Source organism: Anolis carolinensis, chromosome 2, assembly GCF_035594765.1.
Source record: "Anolis carolinensis isolate JA03-04 chromosome 2, rAnoCar3.1.pri, whole genome shotgun sequence".
Taxonomy (NCBI): Eukaryota; Metazoa; Chordata; class Lepidosauria; order Squamata; family Dactyloidae; genus Anolis; species Anolis carolinensis.
The window spans coordinates 96,413,321-96,430,815 of record NC_085842.1 but is presented as its reverse complement, the minus strand read 5'-3'; the positions used below and the strand labels follow the sequence as shown (position 1 = coordinate 96,430,815).

Sequence of the window (17,495 nt, the reverse complement as noted above, 5' to 3'; positions counted from 1 at the left end):
TGACTATTTAACTGCTACAAAACTGTTTAATTTGCAGTGCAAGTGTATGTATGTACAGTACATACCAACATTTTAGGTTGTTGTTGGGAGATTGCCTACTACATTTAGAGATGGGGAAAACATATTTAACAATTCAATATTTAATGTTCTTTTTCTTTGCATGATGTTCTTCTGAATGAATGATGATACCAAAATGTAGACTATTCTCTTACAGCAAAATGGTTATGTTTATGGCTGTTCCATAGCCAGTCAACTACTGACAGTGTCATCAGTCCAATTTGTCCACATAATGGTGAGATATAAAGAGACAAATTTTTGCAGCAACTGAATATTATTGCTATTTTTAGAAGAGAACAGATTCTGTGGGAATAAAGCTAATGGAAAGAGTAAATTTAAATGAGCACATTCAATCAATACAAACTCAGTGAATTGATAATTATATAAAACTTCCATTCATTCAATGGTTTGCTGTAATTGAGACTAACCATTGGATTGAATATGTGCATGGTTTATTCACTCTTCTGGAACAGTAGATCCAAAAGTAAACAAAAAGAAAATTCCATTGTGAACCCAGTGGGGCTTTCTTCTGAATAAACATGCTTAGAATGGTGCTGTAAGATTGGATGTGATGTGTCACAGTAAATAATCTGAATGTTGAGTTTCTCTCCTATTAAGAAATCAATATTAACTGAAATTCATTCAGCTGTAAAATATGCAAATTAGAATAAAGGAATGATTTTTGTTCAACTAAAACCTCTTTGCCATGGGAACTGTATATGTGTTTAATGGAACTGAACCTGATTTGAAACTAATCCAAACATGGGCATTGAAATGAGAAATTGATTTCAGTTATTGAATTACTGAATATTGACAAGGAAGTTACTATCATTATAATGTATTGTATGCACAACATGTTTATTAAAAGGCAAGTGTTTAAACCTTTAGTTTAACAGATGTTCAAATTAGGACACATTTACAGTGTGTTTCACAAACAACTACAGAAAGTCTACTACTCATTCTGTCCTCAGAAGTTCAAGAACATGTTGGAAATCCAAGGACTGATTTTGTATTACTTTGCACTCAAAGCACTTCTACTGTCATACTGAAAACACCTACAAATTAGCATTGTCTTTTCTATGGGATATTATGGCCTTGCATTATGCCTCCAGGACACATGATAACTAACCTCTTGATTGTTTAGAAGTTTTCTTCCCAGAGGGAAGATGAGAATGAGTCAGAGAGCCCGTTTTCACATCTCACCACATGCCCCAGAAAGGAAAAATGCTTATTGATATTACAGTTAAAATGAAGAATTCTTCATTCTGTCCATGTGAAGCATTCTTGCTGATGTCAGTGCCTTCAGGATTATGATTCTAGGGAGAAAAATTTATCTGAGAAATGGTTCTCATTTCATTCAGTCCAAATTTCTGTGTTCATTGCATAAAAGACCTCTGGAATTTTGAAGATATGTTTGACATCTAACTTACATGCTGGGATGGAAAATAACTGTAAGCAATTTTCAGATTCAGTGTGTTAATTCACAATCTTCAAAAATGCTTCTCCAGATCCAGGTTGCTTTTCCCATCAACATCTGTCATATGTACTTTATCTTTTGGCATTAAACACAGGTGCCCCTTAGACATTCTGCCGATTGCATGAAAGCTTATAAGCATCTTTTGGACAACTGCAGGAAACATTTAGATAATCCAAATATATAGACAAGGCCTGATCATGTGGGTCTTTCTCCAGATGTAAGCATAGTCTGTCATGAAATGAGGCTGATTCCATAGGGATTACAATGGCTTCGATCACTGAAATAGTCTCCTTGATGGGAGATGCTCATGGATAAATAGATCCTATCCAGAAGGGAGGACATTAACACAATACAGATTTAATAGCTATGGTTAAGGCTATTGATTTAAATGGCCTTAATCATGCCTAAATCTGTAATGGATCTAGGAATTTCCAGGACATCATAGTCACATGCCACTGGACAGGTGGGAACTGCAGACAGATGACCTTTGCATATACGGGGAGCTCCTATCTTCACCAGATTTCATGGATTTGCGCTCCCCCAACATAAAAATGCTCCTCTGGGCTGGGAGGTGGCTGGTTGTATGTCTGAGATGCCAGTGTTTGCACTGAGGAGAGATGACGCTCAGGAAAGCGAGCCTAAAACGCCTGGACAGTAAATTGTAGATGATGGGATTCACAGCAGAACTCAAATAGAAGAAAACACCTAGGAAACAAAAACAATACGTAGAGATTGGGGGAGTGGGGAAGAGAAAGCAAGGTTCAATAAAGGTAATGTCTTGTGGTCCATTGACTTCATGATATTACATTAGCTGTTCTTAGGCCCCGTCTACACTGCCATATAATGCAGTTTGAAACTGCATTATATAGCAGTATAGATAGGATCTCAAAGAAATATTAGGGATGGAAATACCATTGGTTTCACTGGCCACAATACTCCTGATGAAAATAGCAGTTTTTACCTGCTAAGATTTGTTAAAACTGAATAACCACAAGCTATGTACTTGTTACAAACTATGTGCTTTTAAGACGTTTTTTGTTTTTCAGAAAAGAGATTGCCCTTGTCTTACTCTGAGACAGAAAGAGGTGTGACTTATTCAAGGTCACTGAGTGAGTTTCCTTGGCTGAGTAGGGATTCAAATCCTGGTTCTCAGTATCATAGTACAATGGCTGAACCACTACACCAGGGATTTTCAAACTATGGCTCATGGGCTGGATACAGCCTGCCAAGGTGATTTATTTGGCCCTTGCCATCATCCCCCCCCCCCCATTCATCTAAGCCTTTCTCCCTCACTGCCGAGAGTCTTTCCCTCTCCCACCCATCACTGCCCAGAGCCTTTTTTTCTCACCAGTCAGGGGTCCACTATGGGGGTGCTTTGATTATACTTTTCCTGTATGACAGAAGGGAGTTGGACTAGATGGTTCCTGGAGTCACTTCCAACTCTAGAATTCTATGATTGTGCTTTTCCTGCGTGGCAGAAGGGGGTTGGACTGGATTGTTGCTGCTGCTGCTGCTGTTATTATTATGACACAAAGACATACTATGACACAGCAAACGAGATCTATATTCTGGATTTCGTATAACAAAATCACAAGTTGAACACTTCCCAAGTGTTTAGGATTGTGTGATGTATTTTCGGATGATGTGTGCAGATCCCAGTAAGGTGGCCTTTTGCAGTTGACAGATCATAATTTTGTCAATGGGTCACTAGCTGATTTTTCTATCTTGGCCTTAATTGCATTTGTTCTGATGACTTGCTCCTGAGCTGCAAGAATCAGGCCTTCTGTCTCCTTCTTCAGGGTCCCATTCGTGAGCCATAGCCAGGTCTTCTCCTTATCAGCTTTTCCTTTAATTTTGTCAAGGAACTGCCCATGCAATGCTTTGTTGTGCCAGCTGTCAGTTCTAGTTCATAGTGCAGTTAATTGTACTGATTTTTTTTCTGCTGTGCTTTGAGGAGTTTCTGATTTTTTTACTTCAATCAAAACAGGTTGTTATTGTTGTTGTTATTGTTGTTGTTATTGTTGTCATTATTATTATTATTATTATTATTATTATTATTATTATTATTATTATTACAGAGGCTGGGTAGTTATCTGTCGAGGTGCTTTTATTGTGCGTTTCCTACATACCAGAAGGGGGTTGGACTGGATGACTGTTAAGTTTATGTTCGTTCAAATTGTTCTTCATTTTAAATATTGTATCATTCTTTTGTGTTTTTGCACTACACATAAGATATGTGTGGTGTGCACAGACTTTTTTCTTTTTTTTCAGACTATAGAACCATCCCTTGTACCCATCCCATCCTGTCCCGTCCCCCCTAGTCTGAGGGACCGTGAACTGGCCTATGCTAAAAAAGTTTGAAGATCCTCATGCTGCCTGGTAAGTGTGTTTAGATTATGCCCTTAAATTAGATTGTGCCAGGGCTGTATGTGGGGGTCTACAGGATGAGAACTAAACTGTACCTCAAACAATGTGTGTATTTAAAATGTAAGAGGCCAGAGTCAAATGGTATTTCCATTGTTTCTTCTTTGCCTTTTCTGGTTGGTAGAAGTACAAGAACAAGCAAATCTTACTCCTGAGTTGTGTGGCCGTTAGAGAGTTCCTCCCTGATTAAGGTAGGGGCAGCAAGGTCATAGCTGGCTCTTGACTGAACCTTGACTGAATCTTGACTGATACTGTGAGAGTTATGGTATATAGTAACATAATGCAAAAACCAATCTTAAGCAACTCCTGGAGAGTTGGTGGCAGATTAGTGTATTTTCCATAGGTCCTTTTGCCCCACTCCCACAATCCAAAAAGTTCACCATTTTTTTTAATTCTTCATATTTATATAAGTATTTTTCCAGAAGTTTCCGCCTTTTGCATTAATGTGCATTTAATATTTCTCTTGCAAAAAAATGTCTCCGCTGTTTACAAGTGATGAGAGGTCAATAACTCATAGGTAGGAGATGCAAAACACTCTCTCCATAGGATTCTTCTCCATCAACCATTTTTTTCCTCAACACCACTGAAGGACACTGTCAGATTATGGAGACAAAGTGGGTAAAAAAGATATTGCGAAACAGATGGTGTTGTTGGGAACATTTGGTTAGGGTGAGGATTCAGTGGTCCAGTTTCCAAAAAAAATCTTATGATGCATTAATAGCTTTACAAATCAGCAAGGAACTATCAGGGAACAGGTAAGTTGGCAATCATTAATGTATTCAGAATCAAATCAATGGAGTTTACTGGGTCATAACAAAAATAAGTTATTATTTCACTTAAACAGGACTTTAATAGGTGCTTAAATCCAAAATTCCTTTTATCCTTGGCATATAGTGTTAGGATGTGGAACAGTGAAAATGTATTCCTTCTGCTTTGGCTCATGTTTTGCAAACAACTCTCTCCCATTCCAATGCTTCCAGCAAAAGATCTTTGTGTTCTCTTGTGGTATCAGCATTTCCCCCAGAAGCTTACATTAAATCACATCAACCTGCAGCCATAGAATTTGTGGTACAAAATTGTGGCCAACATCTTTAGGTTTTACATTAAAAGCTAAAGTGATTCAATACCTCTAGCATTAGTTATTGGACAAATATGCAAAGCTGATACCTCTTCTTTGCTTTCTAATGGGATTCCCTGCTTGGCTGAGAAATCCTGGAGGAGATGTCTCATTTTGTTTATTACCTTGTATATATTAGAAATGGTCTAGTAGCAACAATAATAGTTTTTACATATTATTTTCTGAGTAAACATGCTGATGTTGGCTTACAATGACATTTGGAGGTTAACCTTTCTTAATTACCAGGAACCAAAGCAACCAGCATTACAACGCTTTATGCCAATGTTCAGTTTCCCAAGGTTTTGTACAAGTTTATATTTTGTATAATCAATTCTCATCAAAGTAATCCAGGAGAGAAAAATGCAATATTAATTACCAAAATAAATGCTTTCCCCACTGACTGCAATACAGGAGCACATTGCATTGATCACATATACGGGAGCAGGTAGAGCTCAAAGATGTTATTTGTATGTGGAGTGAGGCATACGATTTCAATCAGCATGATCATTTTGGCTGAAGGGACTCTCTGATTTGTAGTCCAGAAAATTAACTTGCTGTGAACAGGAAAGGCTCTCATCTGGCTGGGAATGATGCAAAACCTCAGCATAGATGAGTGTCTGCTTTCTGTGTGTATATCTCTCCCTGGCATCATTGCTTTTTTACCTTATTTGGTGACACTCCAGAAAACAGGCAGAAGGATCTGTTAATTTCAATTACTTACGTAACTCATTCAGATCATATAATCAGACCAAAACAGTGAAAGGACCTCTTTGCTCAGAGCAACATCTCACCTAACACATTCCTTCATAGAATCGTGGAGTTGGAGAGACTTCCTTGCCATGCAGGAATGCATAATGAAAAGACTCAGTAAGGAAGTACAAAATTTGCTTGTCATCCTTTAGTATCTGGGCTGCTTCAGGTTGCCAAGGCTTGCATTTTTTTTTTGTTGAGAAAGTGGAAGCACTTTGTATATTAGAAATAACTTGTAAAGTGTACTATAGATCTTCATATAAAAATGGCAAATGTTATCATTTGCCTGTTGGAAGACATCAGTATAACCCAACTGAACTATTCCCTAAAACTTCCTTGTGTTAGTATGTAGATGATATGAATATTGTTGTAAAACGTTCTCAATACTCAAGGCAGCAAATTGATGCTATTATGGTCACATTTAAAAAGAGGACATTCCCCTGCTGAAATTGGAGCCCCCAATGGCACAATAGGTTAAACCCTTGTGCTGGCAGGACTGCTGACTAAAAGGTTGGCAGTTCAAATCTGGGTAGAGGGGTGAGCTCTCATCTGTCAGCTCTAGCTTCCCACGCGGGGACATGAGAGAAGCCTCCCAAGGATGGTAAAACATCAAAACATCTGCACGTCCCCAGGGCAACATCCTTGCAAATGGCCAATTCTCTCACACCAGAAGTAACTTGCAGTTTCTCAAGTTGTTCCAGACATGAAAAAGACCTGCTGGAATTCTAGTTCTGTACAACTATACAAAATTCAGGACCCTCACATTCTCTTTAAAGTGGTCTTCTTGCTAACATTTAAAGGGTGGTGGTGGTGGTGGGGATAATATCATTTGATACTCCCAGGATTCAAGACTATTCATAAACAAGACATTTTGTTTGTAACATATTTTTTATGTAACAGTTGTCATTAAAATGATAACTATTTTTAAAATATTATGTATCAAGTGGCAAGGAAGCCACTAAAATATATTTTCATAATATTCTGCCTAGGAAGGGTCAAATGGATATTTATTCAGTCTTATTTTTATTACTGCAAGTTTTGCCTTTGATAGACTCTCCCATTAGATAGAGCACCCTAATGAAAGGACAAAAATAGTTACCGTATATACTTGAGTATAGACAGAGTTTTTCAGCCCTTTTTTAAGGTTGAAAAAGTGCCCCTCGGCTTATACTCGGATGAGGGTCCTGGCAGGAAAGTGTGGGGCTTAAAGACCAGGATCCTCACCTCGAGAGAGGAGGAGAGGAAGGCCTCCTCTTTCCTCTCGGCCCAACAGTCACGCGCTGCCCTTCTCCTCCTCTCTCAGCCTTTCCTTCCCCTCTGTGGAGGGAGGGGAGTGGAGCCATGTTCCAGAGAAGCTGAGTTTGCTCCCTTCTCCTCCCCCCTTCCCTTCCCCTCCATGGCCGCTCTGCTGCTTGCCTTCCTTGCCTGCCTCCTGCTCCTGCTCCCATGCAGGAAAAGCACAAAAAAGCTCTCAAATGTGGCAACCCAGCTGATGATGATGATGATGATGATGATGATGTAGGAAGAGACCCCCAAAGGCCATGCAGTCCAACCCTCTCCTGCTCCCATGCAGGAAATGCACAATAAGAACTCCCAAAAGTGGCAGCCCAGCCTATAATGATGATGATGATGATGATGATGATGATGATGATGATGATGATGATGATGATGATGATAGTAATAGTAATAATGTAGGAAGAGACCGCCAAAGGCCATGCAGTCCAACTCCTGCTCCCATGCAGGAAATGCACAATAAAAACTCCCAAAAGTGGCAGCCCAGCCGATGATGATGATGATGATGATGATGATGATGATGATGATGATGATGATGATGATGATGAAAGAGACCCCCCCAAAGGCCATGTAGTCCAACCCCCTCCTGCTTTCATGCAAAAACACCACAATAAAAGCCCCCACAAGTGGCAACCCAGCCTCTAATAATGCACTTCATTTTTCTGCCTAAGTGGAGTATTTTGCATTTGTCCCTATTGAACTTCCTTTTGTTGCTTTTGGCCCATCTCTCTAATCTGTTAAGATCATTTTGAATTCTGCTCCTGTCTTCTGGAGTATTAGCTATCCCTCCCAATTTCGTGACATCTGCAAACTTGATGATCATGACTTCTAACTCTTCATCTAAGTAAAGAAAAATAAAGGTGTTGTACAGAACTGGGCCCAGGACTGATAAAGAGGAAGCAAAGCAAGCACTCAGGAAGGAAGGAATGAAAGAGGCAGAGACCATTTTTATTTTTGAAAGTTACCAGTAGCTGCTGCATTTCCCACCCTCGGCTTATACTCAAGTCAATAAGTTTTCCCAGTTTTTTGTGGTAAAATTAGATGTCTCGGCTTATATTTGGGTCAGCTTATACTTGAGTATATATGGTATTTTATTGCTGATGTTGCAGTAATCTTATTACCAGAGAAGTGGAGAGGTAATTAAGATATTTTCCTTCTTTTTCAACAGTGTTGGATATTATCTGGTGGGTAAGGGTGCTGGGTACTATTACTGCTTGGCTTCAGGTAGCTTATCTTCAACTGATTCCACATCTCATTCTAAGCAGAAGAAAATTTACCTGAAACCACATGGATTAAGTTGAAAATGTTGGCAAGAGGTTCTGTCCAGTGTACGACAAAACTGTAGAAAAGTCGGTCTGTATGAAATGGGGCCCAGCATATTCCAAAAACAATTACCAGGACAACTGTCAGAAACAAGAGAGAGCAGAGGAAGGTGACAGAAAGAGAAAGAGAAAGAGAAAGAGAGAGAGAGACAGAGAGAGAGAGAGAGAGAGAGAGGGAAGAGAAGAGAGCTTAACACATATAGGTTGTTACTCTGCTGTATTGAACCAGGCAATTCAGTAAAAGAAATGAACACTGAACACCCCAGATGGCTTCCCAGCTCATCAAACAGAAATATCATGTCATCCTGTTTTATAACATTTATGGTCTTCCACTGTTTTCTGCCCACAAATGATAAAATACAGTTAAAGATTTTGTTCTGTGCTGATGTTAGTTTGTTGTTAATGTGAACAATTTTTTCTTTTCATTATTATGTTGTTTTTTTCAGGTAAATTACCTCAGTCTCTAAAACAATTTCTTCAGCACCTACGTACAAGGACAGCTCAAGATGCATTTTTCAGTTCCCTTTGGAAACTCTTTGAACTGCCTTTGGAATTATGGTAGGATATAGGCTTTAAAATGTATGAACGAATAAATAAAAGTAGGAAGAAGGATCAAGCAGGAAGTTGGACGTCCATGAAATAAAGGATGTTTATCTAATCCCCTCTGACAGTCTCCAATGTGATAAGGATGTGTACACTTGCTCATGATGGCTGTGCTGGTGGGAAGGAGCTGAAATGTCACATTACAGCAACTGAGGGCACTTCCAGACAGGCCCTATATTCCAGAACCTGATACAAGGTTTTCTGCTTTAAACTGGATTATTTGAGTACACACTGCCAGATAATCTGGGATAAACAGAAAACCTGGGATCAGATCGTGGAATATAGGATCTGTCTGGGAGGGCCCTCAATCACCATCAAGGCCTATTGTCAGCCTTGGTGTGACTGCTGTCTATTTAAGTTAGATCTGAGGCAGGATATGTATGATTGTAGCAATAGTGTCACAATAATAAATATGAACATCAAACATTTTTGAATGTATAAGCTTAGTTTATATGCTATTCACTGATGAACAGGATGCCTGCCCAGATTTTCAGGCTCATGTTCCGTCTCCTTATAGGTACATCTACACAATAGAATTAATGCAGGATTGTTGTGTGTTTCTGGGAAACACACAACAACCCTGTGATTCTGGCCATGAAAGCCTTCAACAAGACATAGAATTAATGCAATTTGACACTACTCAATCTTATGTAATGATGAGAATTGTAGTTTTACAATATCTTTCTCTTTCTCTGCCAAACAGTATTGGTATTTCACCAAACCACAAAACCCAGGTTTCCATAATATTGAGCCATGGCAGTTAAAGTATTGACAAACTGCATTAATTCTACAGTTTAGAGCCAGCCTGTGTTGCTGTAGTTACAAATGTGATGCAGTACTGAACATATTATTTCAGAGAAAATTGCTAAAATGTTAACAGATCAATTATTTAATAATCAATACTGTATGGAATGCTGACTCCTGACAGTTATCTCATTATGATTCTCAAGATGAATCTATAAAGTTTCCTGAAAATACAAACTAATTGTCGGCTTTGAAATTAACAATCTGGTCACATTATCTAACAGTATTCAGGTGAAAATGCCTGAATGGAGGCATTGTATTTTTATTTTGTTTATCTCTTTATACACCCTTTCTCCCCAGATGGAACCCAAGGGAGCTTACAAAAACATAATACTAAATTGTTTTAAAACTGATCTTGAGTACCCTAGAGTAAAGAAGGGCTCCAGTACCAATGTCTAGCTGCTCCTTTTCTCCTAAGTACAGCAGAGTCTCACTTATTCAACATAAATGGGCCAGCAGAACATTGGATAAGCAAAAATGTTGATTAATAAGGAGGGATTAAGAAAAAGCCTATTAAATGTCAAATTACATTATGATTTTACAAAATTAAGCACCAAAAACACCATGTTTTACAACAAATTGACAGAAAAAAACAGTTCAATATACAGTAACGTTATGTAGTAATTACTGTATTTACGAATTTAGCACTAAAACATCGTAATGTATTGAAAACATTGACTACAAAAACATTGGCTATTAACAAATTCACAAATAAAGATAGAATTGCATAAAATGAACTTGCAATAACAATATTGTTGGAAGTTAAATCCATAAAAAGTTCAGTCCTTGCTGCCTAGAGAAACAGTTGTGGATCCGAGTGGGAGGCAGACTGCGTTGGATAATCCAGAATGTTGGATAAGCAAATGTTGGATAAGCAAGACTCTACTGTACTACAAAACTACTGATCTGCAAATGCCACCTTCAAATGCCATTTGCTATGGCTAACAACAATTAAAACAATGCACACCCCACCAACAAGAAACTAGCTACTTGTATCTTGATCCTCTTCTTTTTAAACAGTGAACCCTAGAGGTTTGGTTCTAGGATCTCTAGGTTCCAAAATCCATATACGCTCATGTCCAATTGCACACAATGATGTAGTAAAACAATGGCCCATATTTAAAATGGTGATCTCAAACAATGACAGAGAGAGCCTGAGGATCTGTGAAATGGCAGGAGGCTCCAGCAAGATATGCGTATGCATCAATGTAGTGCTTGGCATGCAGAAAAATTAAAGTTTGCTTTTTGGGATTTTTTCCTGAATATTTTCAATCCATGAGCGGTTTAATCTGTGGAAGTGGAACTCATGGATATGTTGTGCAGACTGTATTAAAGATGCTCAGTATGTCTTGAATACTTTCCCCTTGGAAATTCACCAGACCTTTAGTTTGAGCATGTGCAAACTGATATAATTCATGTTGTGTGAATAGATATCTGATGGGAGATTTAATGTTAATTGGAAATTCCAGTTTTATCACTGTACTTTAATTACTTTGTTGGACATCATCAACATTTGATGATGTAGAATGAGAGAAATAAACAGTGCAATCTTATGCATGCTTTTTAAGGAAGAAAGACCCTCAGTATTCAATGGGGCTTCATCCTAAATAAGTGTTCCCAAGATTGCAAGCAAGCTCTCCTACCCACAAAGTGCCAAGATCAGCCAAGATGCTGAGATCAGTTTGTGGCTAGTGAAATCATAACTAATGACCTCTCCAGAGCACATATTCTTCTGCCAGATCAGAACAACATTAGATGTCCAGAGAGAACATATATCTATTTTTTTCTTTCCTATTTTTCTGAATGCCAATGAAAAATTGGTCTTGGATCTCTATTTGGGTGACATACAGCTGTCTCCCAAAAGCTAGCTTTTTACTTTGCCCCTTTTTTTACATTAATTCAGAATGATCAAACACTATTCTGATACTTACATAGCATTTTAGTAACAGACTTCCTCGATGGTCTTTTAATGTTCATCCCCATTTCATCTGCTTCCAAAGAACGGTCTCCTCTCAGCTAATAATGGGAAGAAAAGTTATGAAAACTAATATTGGAATTTATCAGATGACATCTTTAATTCACAGAAGGATTCAAGCCGTTATGCTTTGCTACTATTCTGACCAATCACTATGGAGAAAACATTGATAATGATGAATTGACCATGCATGACAATTCCCAGTCCAAGAAGCTGCTGTTACAATATATCACTCAGTAGGTGTCTTTTTGGTGGGAAGACTTGTTAATAAAAAGAATGCTTTTAACTCAAAAAATGAGATGTTGAAAAGCACCAAACTTAGAGCAAACAAATGCTGAAATGAGAACAATCAGAGAAAAACAAGTCTATTTTGTCAATCCTCAGAACTGGAAGATGCCCAAAACATTGGCAGGGATAATAAACAAGGGGGTAGATGACTTAAAGGGAAATTTGGAGATGTGTGATTGGAAATAACTATTTAGAATTACAAGAGTTCTGCAAAGGGCTTTTTTAAATCATGCAAAACAAACTAAAACCATGAAATGTGAAGGAAAGAGAACAGTATTAGATGCTGTAAATAAATAATATGTATTTGAAGATATCTCAAAATCCCTCACACGTTTTGTACACATGAACATCAACCAAAAGAAATGTACAGGTAGGCTTGTGGGATATAACAAAATTTCAAAATCTTTATGTAAACAAAAGATCACAAAAACGTGTAGAAGTTTTGGTCCTAACAAAATGAGACACAATAAGTCCCATTGCTTTCAGATGAAAATAGAGCAGTTTTGATTCATCTCAACTGTTTTCAGCTAAGAGAAAGGAAAATTAAAAATGTTATCCCACGTCTTCATTTCATCTCATTGAACACATGATATGTTTAATGAACTTTATTGGTTGAATATATTACATACCCAATAGAAAGGTTTGTATTATTTTCTAATTTGAAAAAGTTATGTAAAAAGCAAATGTAAATGGCTGTGATAGGTCTTCTAGGCATCATTTTGTTTGTTTCTGTGTGGGTAAGAATTCCAAATCCTGCTGTGGAGTCCAAGAGTATCTCCATTTAATCAATTTCCTAATGATTGAAAAGGTTGCCGAGAGAGAGAGAGTTAAACTAGAAAAAGATAGGGAAACTACAAAAATGTATTCTAAAATAGCCAAGTAAATTTGTATAATGACCCTGCCTTCCTACCAGGGCCGGCCCCACTATGGAGGCACCTGACGCCGCCGCCTCGGGCGCAGGCCCGGGGGGGCGCCGTCAGGCTGGGCGGGAGGCGGGGCACCGCCCTGACGGTGCCCCGCCTCCCGCCCAGTGCGCCCTGGCCCGTCTGGCCTTTTCTAGCTGGCCAGAATGCAGCGGAGGTCCCTGCAGGCCGCAATCGCGGCCTACAGGGACCTCCGCTGCAGTCTGGCCTGCTAGGAAAGGCCAGACGGGCGAGCGGGAGTAGCGGAGGCGGAGCCAGCTCTGACGCCGCTCCCCCCCCGCCCAGCGTGCCCTGGCCCCGCCTCCCACGCTGCGTGGGAGGCGGGGCCAGGGCACGCTGGGCGGGGGGGGGTGGCGCCAGAGCTGGCTCCGCGTCCGCTACTCCCGCTCGCCCGTCTGGCCTTTCCTAGCAGGCCAGAAAGCAGCGGAGGTCCCTCCAGGCCGCAATCGCGGCCTGGAGGGACCTCCGCTGCTTTCTGGCCTGCGAGGAAAGGCCAGACGGGCGAGCGGGAGTAGCGGAGGCGGAGCCAGCTCTGACGCCGCTCCCCCCCGCCCAGCGTGCCTTGGCCCCGCCTCCCACGCAGCGTGGGAGGTGGGGCCAGGGCACGCTGGGCGGGGGGGCGGCGCCAGAGCTGGCCCCGCTTTCACGCTACTCCCGCTCGCCCGTCTGGCCTTTCCTAGCAGGCCAGAAAGCAGCGGAGGTCCCTCCAGGCCGCAATCGCAGCCTGGAGGGACCTCCGCTGCTTTCTGGCCTGCTAGGAAAGGCCAGACGGGCGAGCGGGAGTAGCGTGGGAGGCGGGGCCAACTCTGGCCCCGCCCCCCCGCCCAGCGTGCCCTGGCCCCGCCTCCCACGCTGCGTGGGAGGCGGGGCCAGGGCACGCTGGACGGGGGGCGGGGCCAACTGTGGCCCCCGCCCCCCTCACTAATCGCCCTGGCCCCGCCTCCCACGCAGCGTGGGAGGCGGGGCCAGGGCGCGGGAGGCGGGGCCGGTGGCGGGGGCGCTTTTCAGCACCCCCGCTTCCCATTAAAAAATCTCTCCGGCTGGCCCTGCTTCCTACTGACTTGTTTTGATCACACTTCTTTCAGAAATAGTGAAGCAAAGTGAAGTTGGGGTTCATTTCCAGTAAATCTCATAAATTGGACTAATCCAGTTTGTTTGTTTTGTTTATTATTTTAGTTTCTCAGCTGTGGCCAGTGTTTGTGAATAATGAACAGCTTGGTCAGTCCCACCCATAAATAAGATTTGAGAGCAGCATTAAAATTAGCTTTGAAGAATGATAGAACATCATACAGAGTTAACAACACCTAGAGAAGCTCCAGATAAAACCAGGATTACAATTTTAATCATACCTAATGTTTCCTGAAATATGTCTACCATTATTTTAAATTTAAATCTGTTATAAAATCAAAGGAACCAAGGAATAGATCCAAATTATACCTAATACTAACTGGATTTTCTGATGAAAGAAATGCAATAATACAAAAGCAATTACTTATTTCTGTTTATGGTAATTAATCTCTCTGTAGGTGGTAAAGCATCTTTATTGAATTTTGCAAAGATGGTAAGGCATCATTGGCTTTTTGCAAGGTGAAGTCTGTATCTTGTTATATGGAGAAAAATGTAAAATAGGGCAGCATTTTAAAAATGGCTGCTTTGAGTGTGTTGTCATCTTTGATATGCCCTTTTTACTCTATTCAGGAGTGTAATATTTCCTGTTTAATTTTGCAGCACTAATCTATATAATCTGTAGCTTCTTCTTGTCATCAACCAAAAGCGAGAATCCAAATCCTCTCAGTCATGATGCTTTGACTTTCCTTTCTTTTTCTCCGATGTTGCTCATCCTTCAGGGTACCACTTCTTCATTCTGTCTTCTCTCTCTGCTTATATTTGTAAGCTCCAGATATTTGATGATGTTAGATAGTGTTAAATGATATAATAATGTTAGATGACATGATAGTCTGTCCATTCAGTATGATATTATATTTATGCTTTCTCTAATTTTTTCTATTTGTGCAGATATCTTATCTGGGAGTAAAGCAATAATTCACTACTGTGGCCCCCAAAGTTAATTCTTTCTGTCTGAGGTTCAGGACTGGTCAGGGGAGGGTGGGGGGAGAGTAATACAGTAAAAGTCCTGTCAGATTCTCTCTCCCCCTCTCCTGCCTGTGTTTTGCTTTAAGACTGTTGTTAAATTTCTTCTCTTCTTAAATATTCCTTTCTTCTTGTCAGGTGAGTTAAATCTCTGTTCACTTTATTGAGGGTCTTTGAACTTTTCAAGTTAGCTACTTCAAGGACTGTAAAAGAAAGCTTACTTTAAAAAGAAACAAAAAGGTGGCAGGTGCAGTTAATAAGGTAACAGCCTTGGATGCCTCTCCAATCTTCTTCAGTTTCTCGGTTTACTCTTCAAATTGGGAGTCGGAGATCATAAATGCAGAAATGAAGAAACCAGATAAATCTGTGAGAAGCCCCTTTGATTCTTTCTTAGACCAGAGAAAAATTGAGTCAAGAATAAAGTCCTTGTACTCAGCTGACTAATTACCTTGTAAAAAGCCCCTAAGCAGCAAGTTCAGAAGTTGTCTTCATGCCACCATGCTTCCAGAAATTGACATCTTCCCTACTTTCTTTTTGCAGAAAAGTAAAGACAACAGATATTTGATGAGTGACAATAAAAAGCCCAACACACTAAATGTATTGGATATTGCCCCCTCAGTGGATTGTCACCTTGTCATGGTGAAGTGGCCTACGTGTTCCAATGAACCTGCAGATGTAACTGTTGGAGTCATGTATTCTCAGGAGGGGCTGTGAGGGAGGATCCAGACCAAGAACAATCTGAAGACCTTAACAGAGGAGCAGGCAGATAACAACATGGTACATGTTGCAATGGCTGTGAAGGCGAAAGAAGGCTGCAACAGATGTCATTGTCATTGTGTTAACCATGCCACTGGATGTGCACCTCATTCTGTGAAGACTGTGTGTCAATCAGGTTTGCACTGATCTCTAGTCTACATATTTAAAAAATCACATACAGGTATCTTTAAAAAAATTAAACAAAACCAACAAAAGTCCCATGGTGATCAGCAAGTAGTGACAGGGCAGGATTATAAAATCTAGAAGCTCCTAGCTACAGACTGGCACATGGTTGGTGGATATGGATTCAGTCATTCTACCTCAAGGCCTGATGCAGTTGAGTAATCTGGCAGCTGTATCCATGACTGAGCAGCCCTTTTTTAGGATCCACTCTGTTCATCCCATATGGGGAGGGGACTAGAAAACATGCTATAAACATAGTATCTTATCCCTGACTAGATTGTCATGTCCAGAGGGGTCACCACCTTGTGGCCAAAAATAAAAATGAACTATGGGACATGGAATGTATGGACACTGTTGGACAACACAGACAGTGAATGCCCTGAATGCAGGACTGTTATTTTTGCAAGAGAGCTGGGATTTTTTTTAACATTGACATAGCATCACTTTAGGAGACCTGGAGAGCAGGAGAGGGACAGCTGAAGGAAGAAAAAGGAGGTCACACCTTATTCTGGAAGAGATTGCCTTAACAAGAAAAAGAAATACATGGAGCTAGCTTTGGTATCAGAAATGACCTGCTAAAGCATCTGTCTGAAGTACCCATCGTCATTGACAAACAGCTCTCAACCCTCCAAATTAACATTGCCTAAAACCAACAGGCAACCATCATAAGTGCCGATGCATCAACACTAGATGCTGATGAAGACACAAAAGAAAAAAATGTACTATCAGCTGGATACCGTCCTATCAGAGATACCTAAGGAGGAAAAAATCATCCTCCTGGGGGATTTTAATATGAGAGTTGGACAAGATTTTGGCCTGCAGCCAGGAACCATAATACACTCTTCCACCAAAAAAAAAACAAGCTTAAGACATCATGGAAGCACCCCCAGTCAAAGCATTGGCACCTCTTAGACTATGTAATTATACATGCCAGAGACTGCCATGATGTGCTCTTCACAAGAGCCATGACAGGTTTTGATGACTGCTGGACAGACCATCCATTAATCCGATCCACAATGGACATCAATACCACCCCGAAATGCAGACTCCAAGGAAGAAAAATAAGGTGTAAGATTAACACCAAAGCCCTTCAAGAGCCCTCCAAATGGGCCCTTCTCCAAACAATACTCAAGGATTATCTTCCCATAGAACACCCTGAAAATGTTGAGGAATATTGGAATAAACCGAAGACCTCCAACATCACAGCCTGTGAGGAAACCATTGGATACCAAACTAAGAAGCATCAAGACTGGTTTGATGAAAATGATAACGAGATCCAACAGCTAATTGATAAAAAAGGAAAGCCTTCAAAATATGGCAGAGAGATACCAACTGTGCTGCTAAGAAAAAGATCTACGTTAGTGCAAAAGCTGAGGTCCAAAGAAGGACCAGAGAACTCAAGAACATCTGGTGGAAAAAAAGGTTTAAGAAC

At 40.4% G+C, this 17,495-nt stretch overlaps 1 protein-coding gene across 1 annotated transcript in view; it reads right to left on the bottom strand.

Annotated features, from left to right (window-relative positions):
- Positions 1-896: 896 nt before the first annotated feature.
- Positions 897-17,495, bottom strand: part of nmur2 (neuromedin U receptor 2) — a 28,847-nt gene continuing 12,248 nt past the window's right edge. Inside the window, exons 2-4 of the mRNA XM_016995733.2 lie at positions 11,779-11,863; positions 8,396-8,521; positions 897-2,239 (exon numbers count right to left, since the gene is read on the bottom strand). Coding sequence (XP_016851222.1) covers positions 1,980-2,239; positions 8,396-8,521; positions 11,779-11,863 — 471 coding nt within the window. The 3' untranslated portion in view covers positions 897-1,979. The remainder of the gene's footprint in view (positions 2,240-8,395; positions 8,522-11,778; positions 11,864-17,495) is intronic.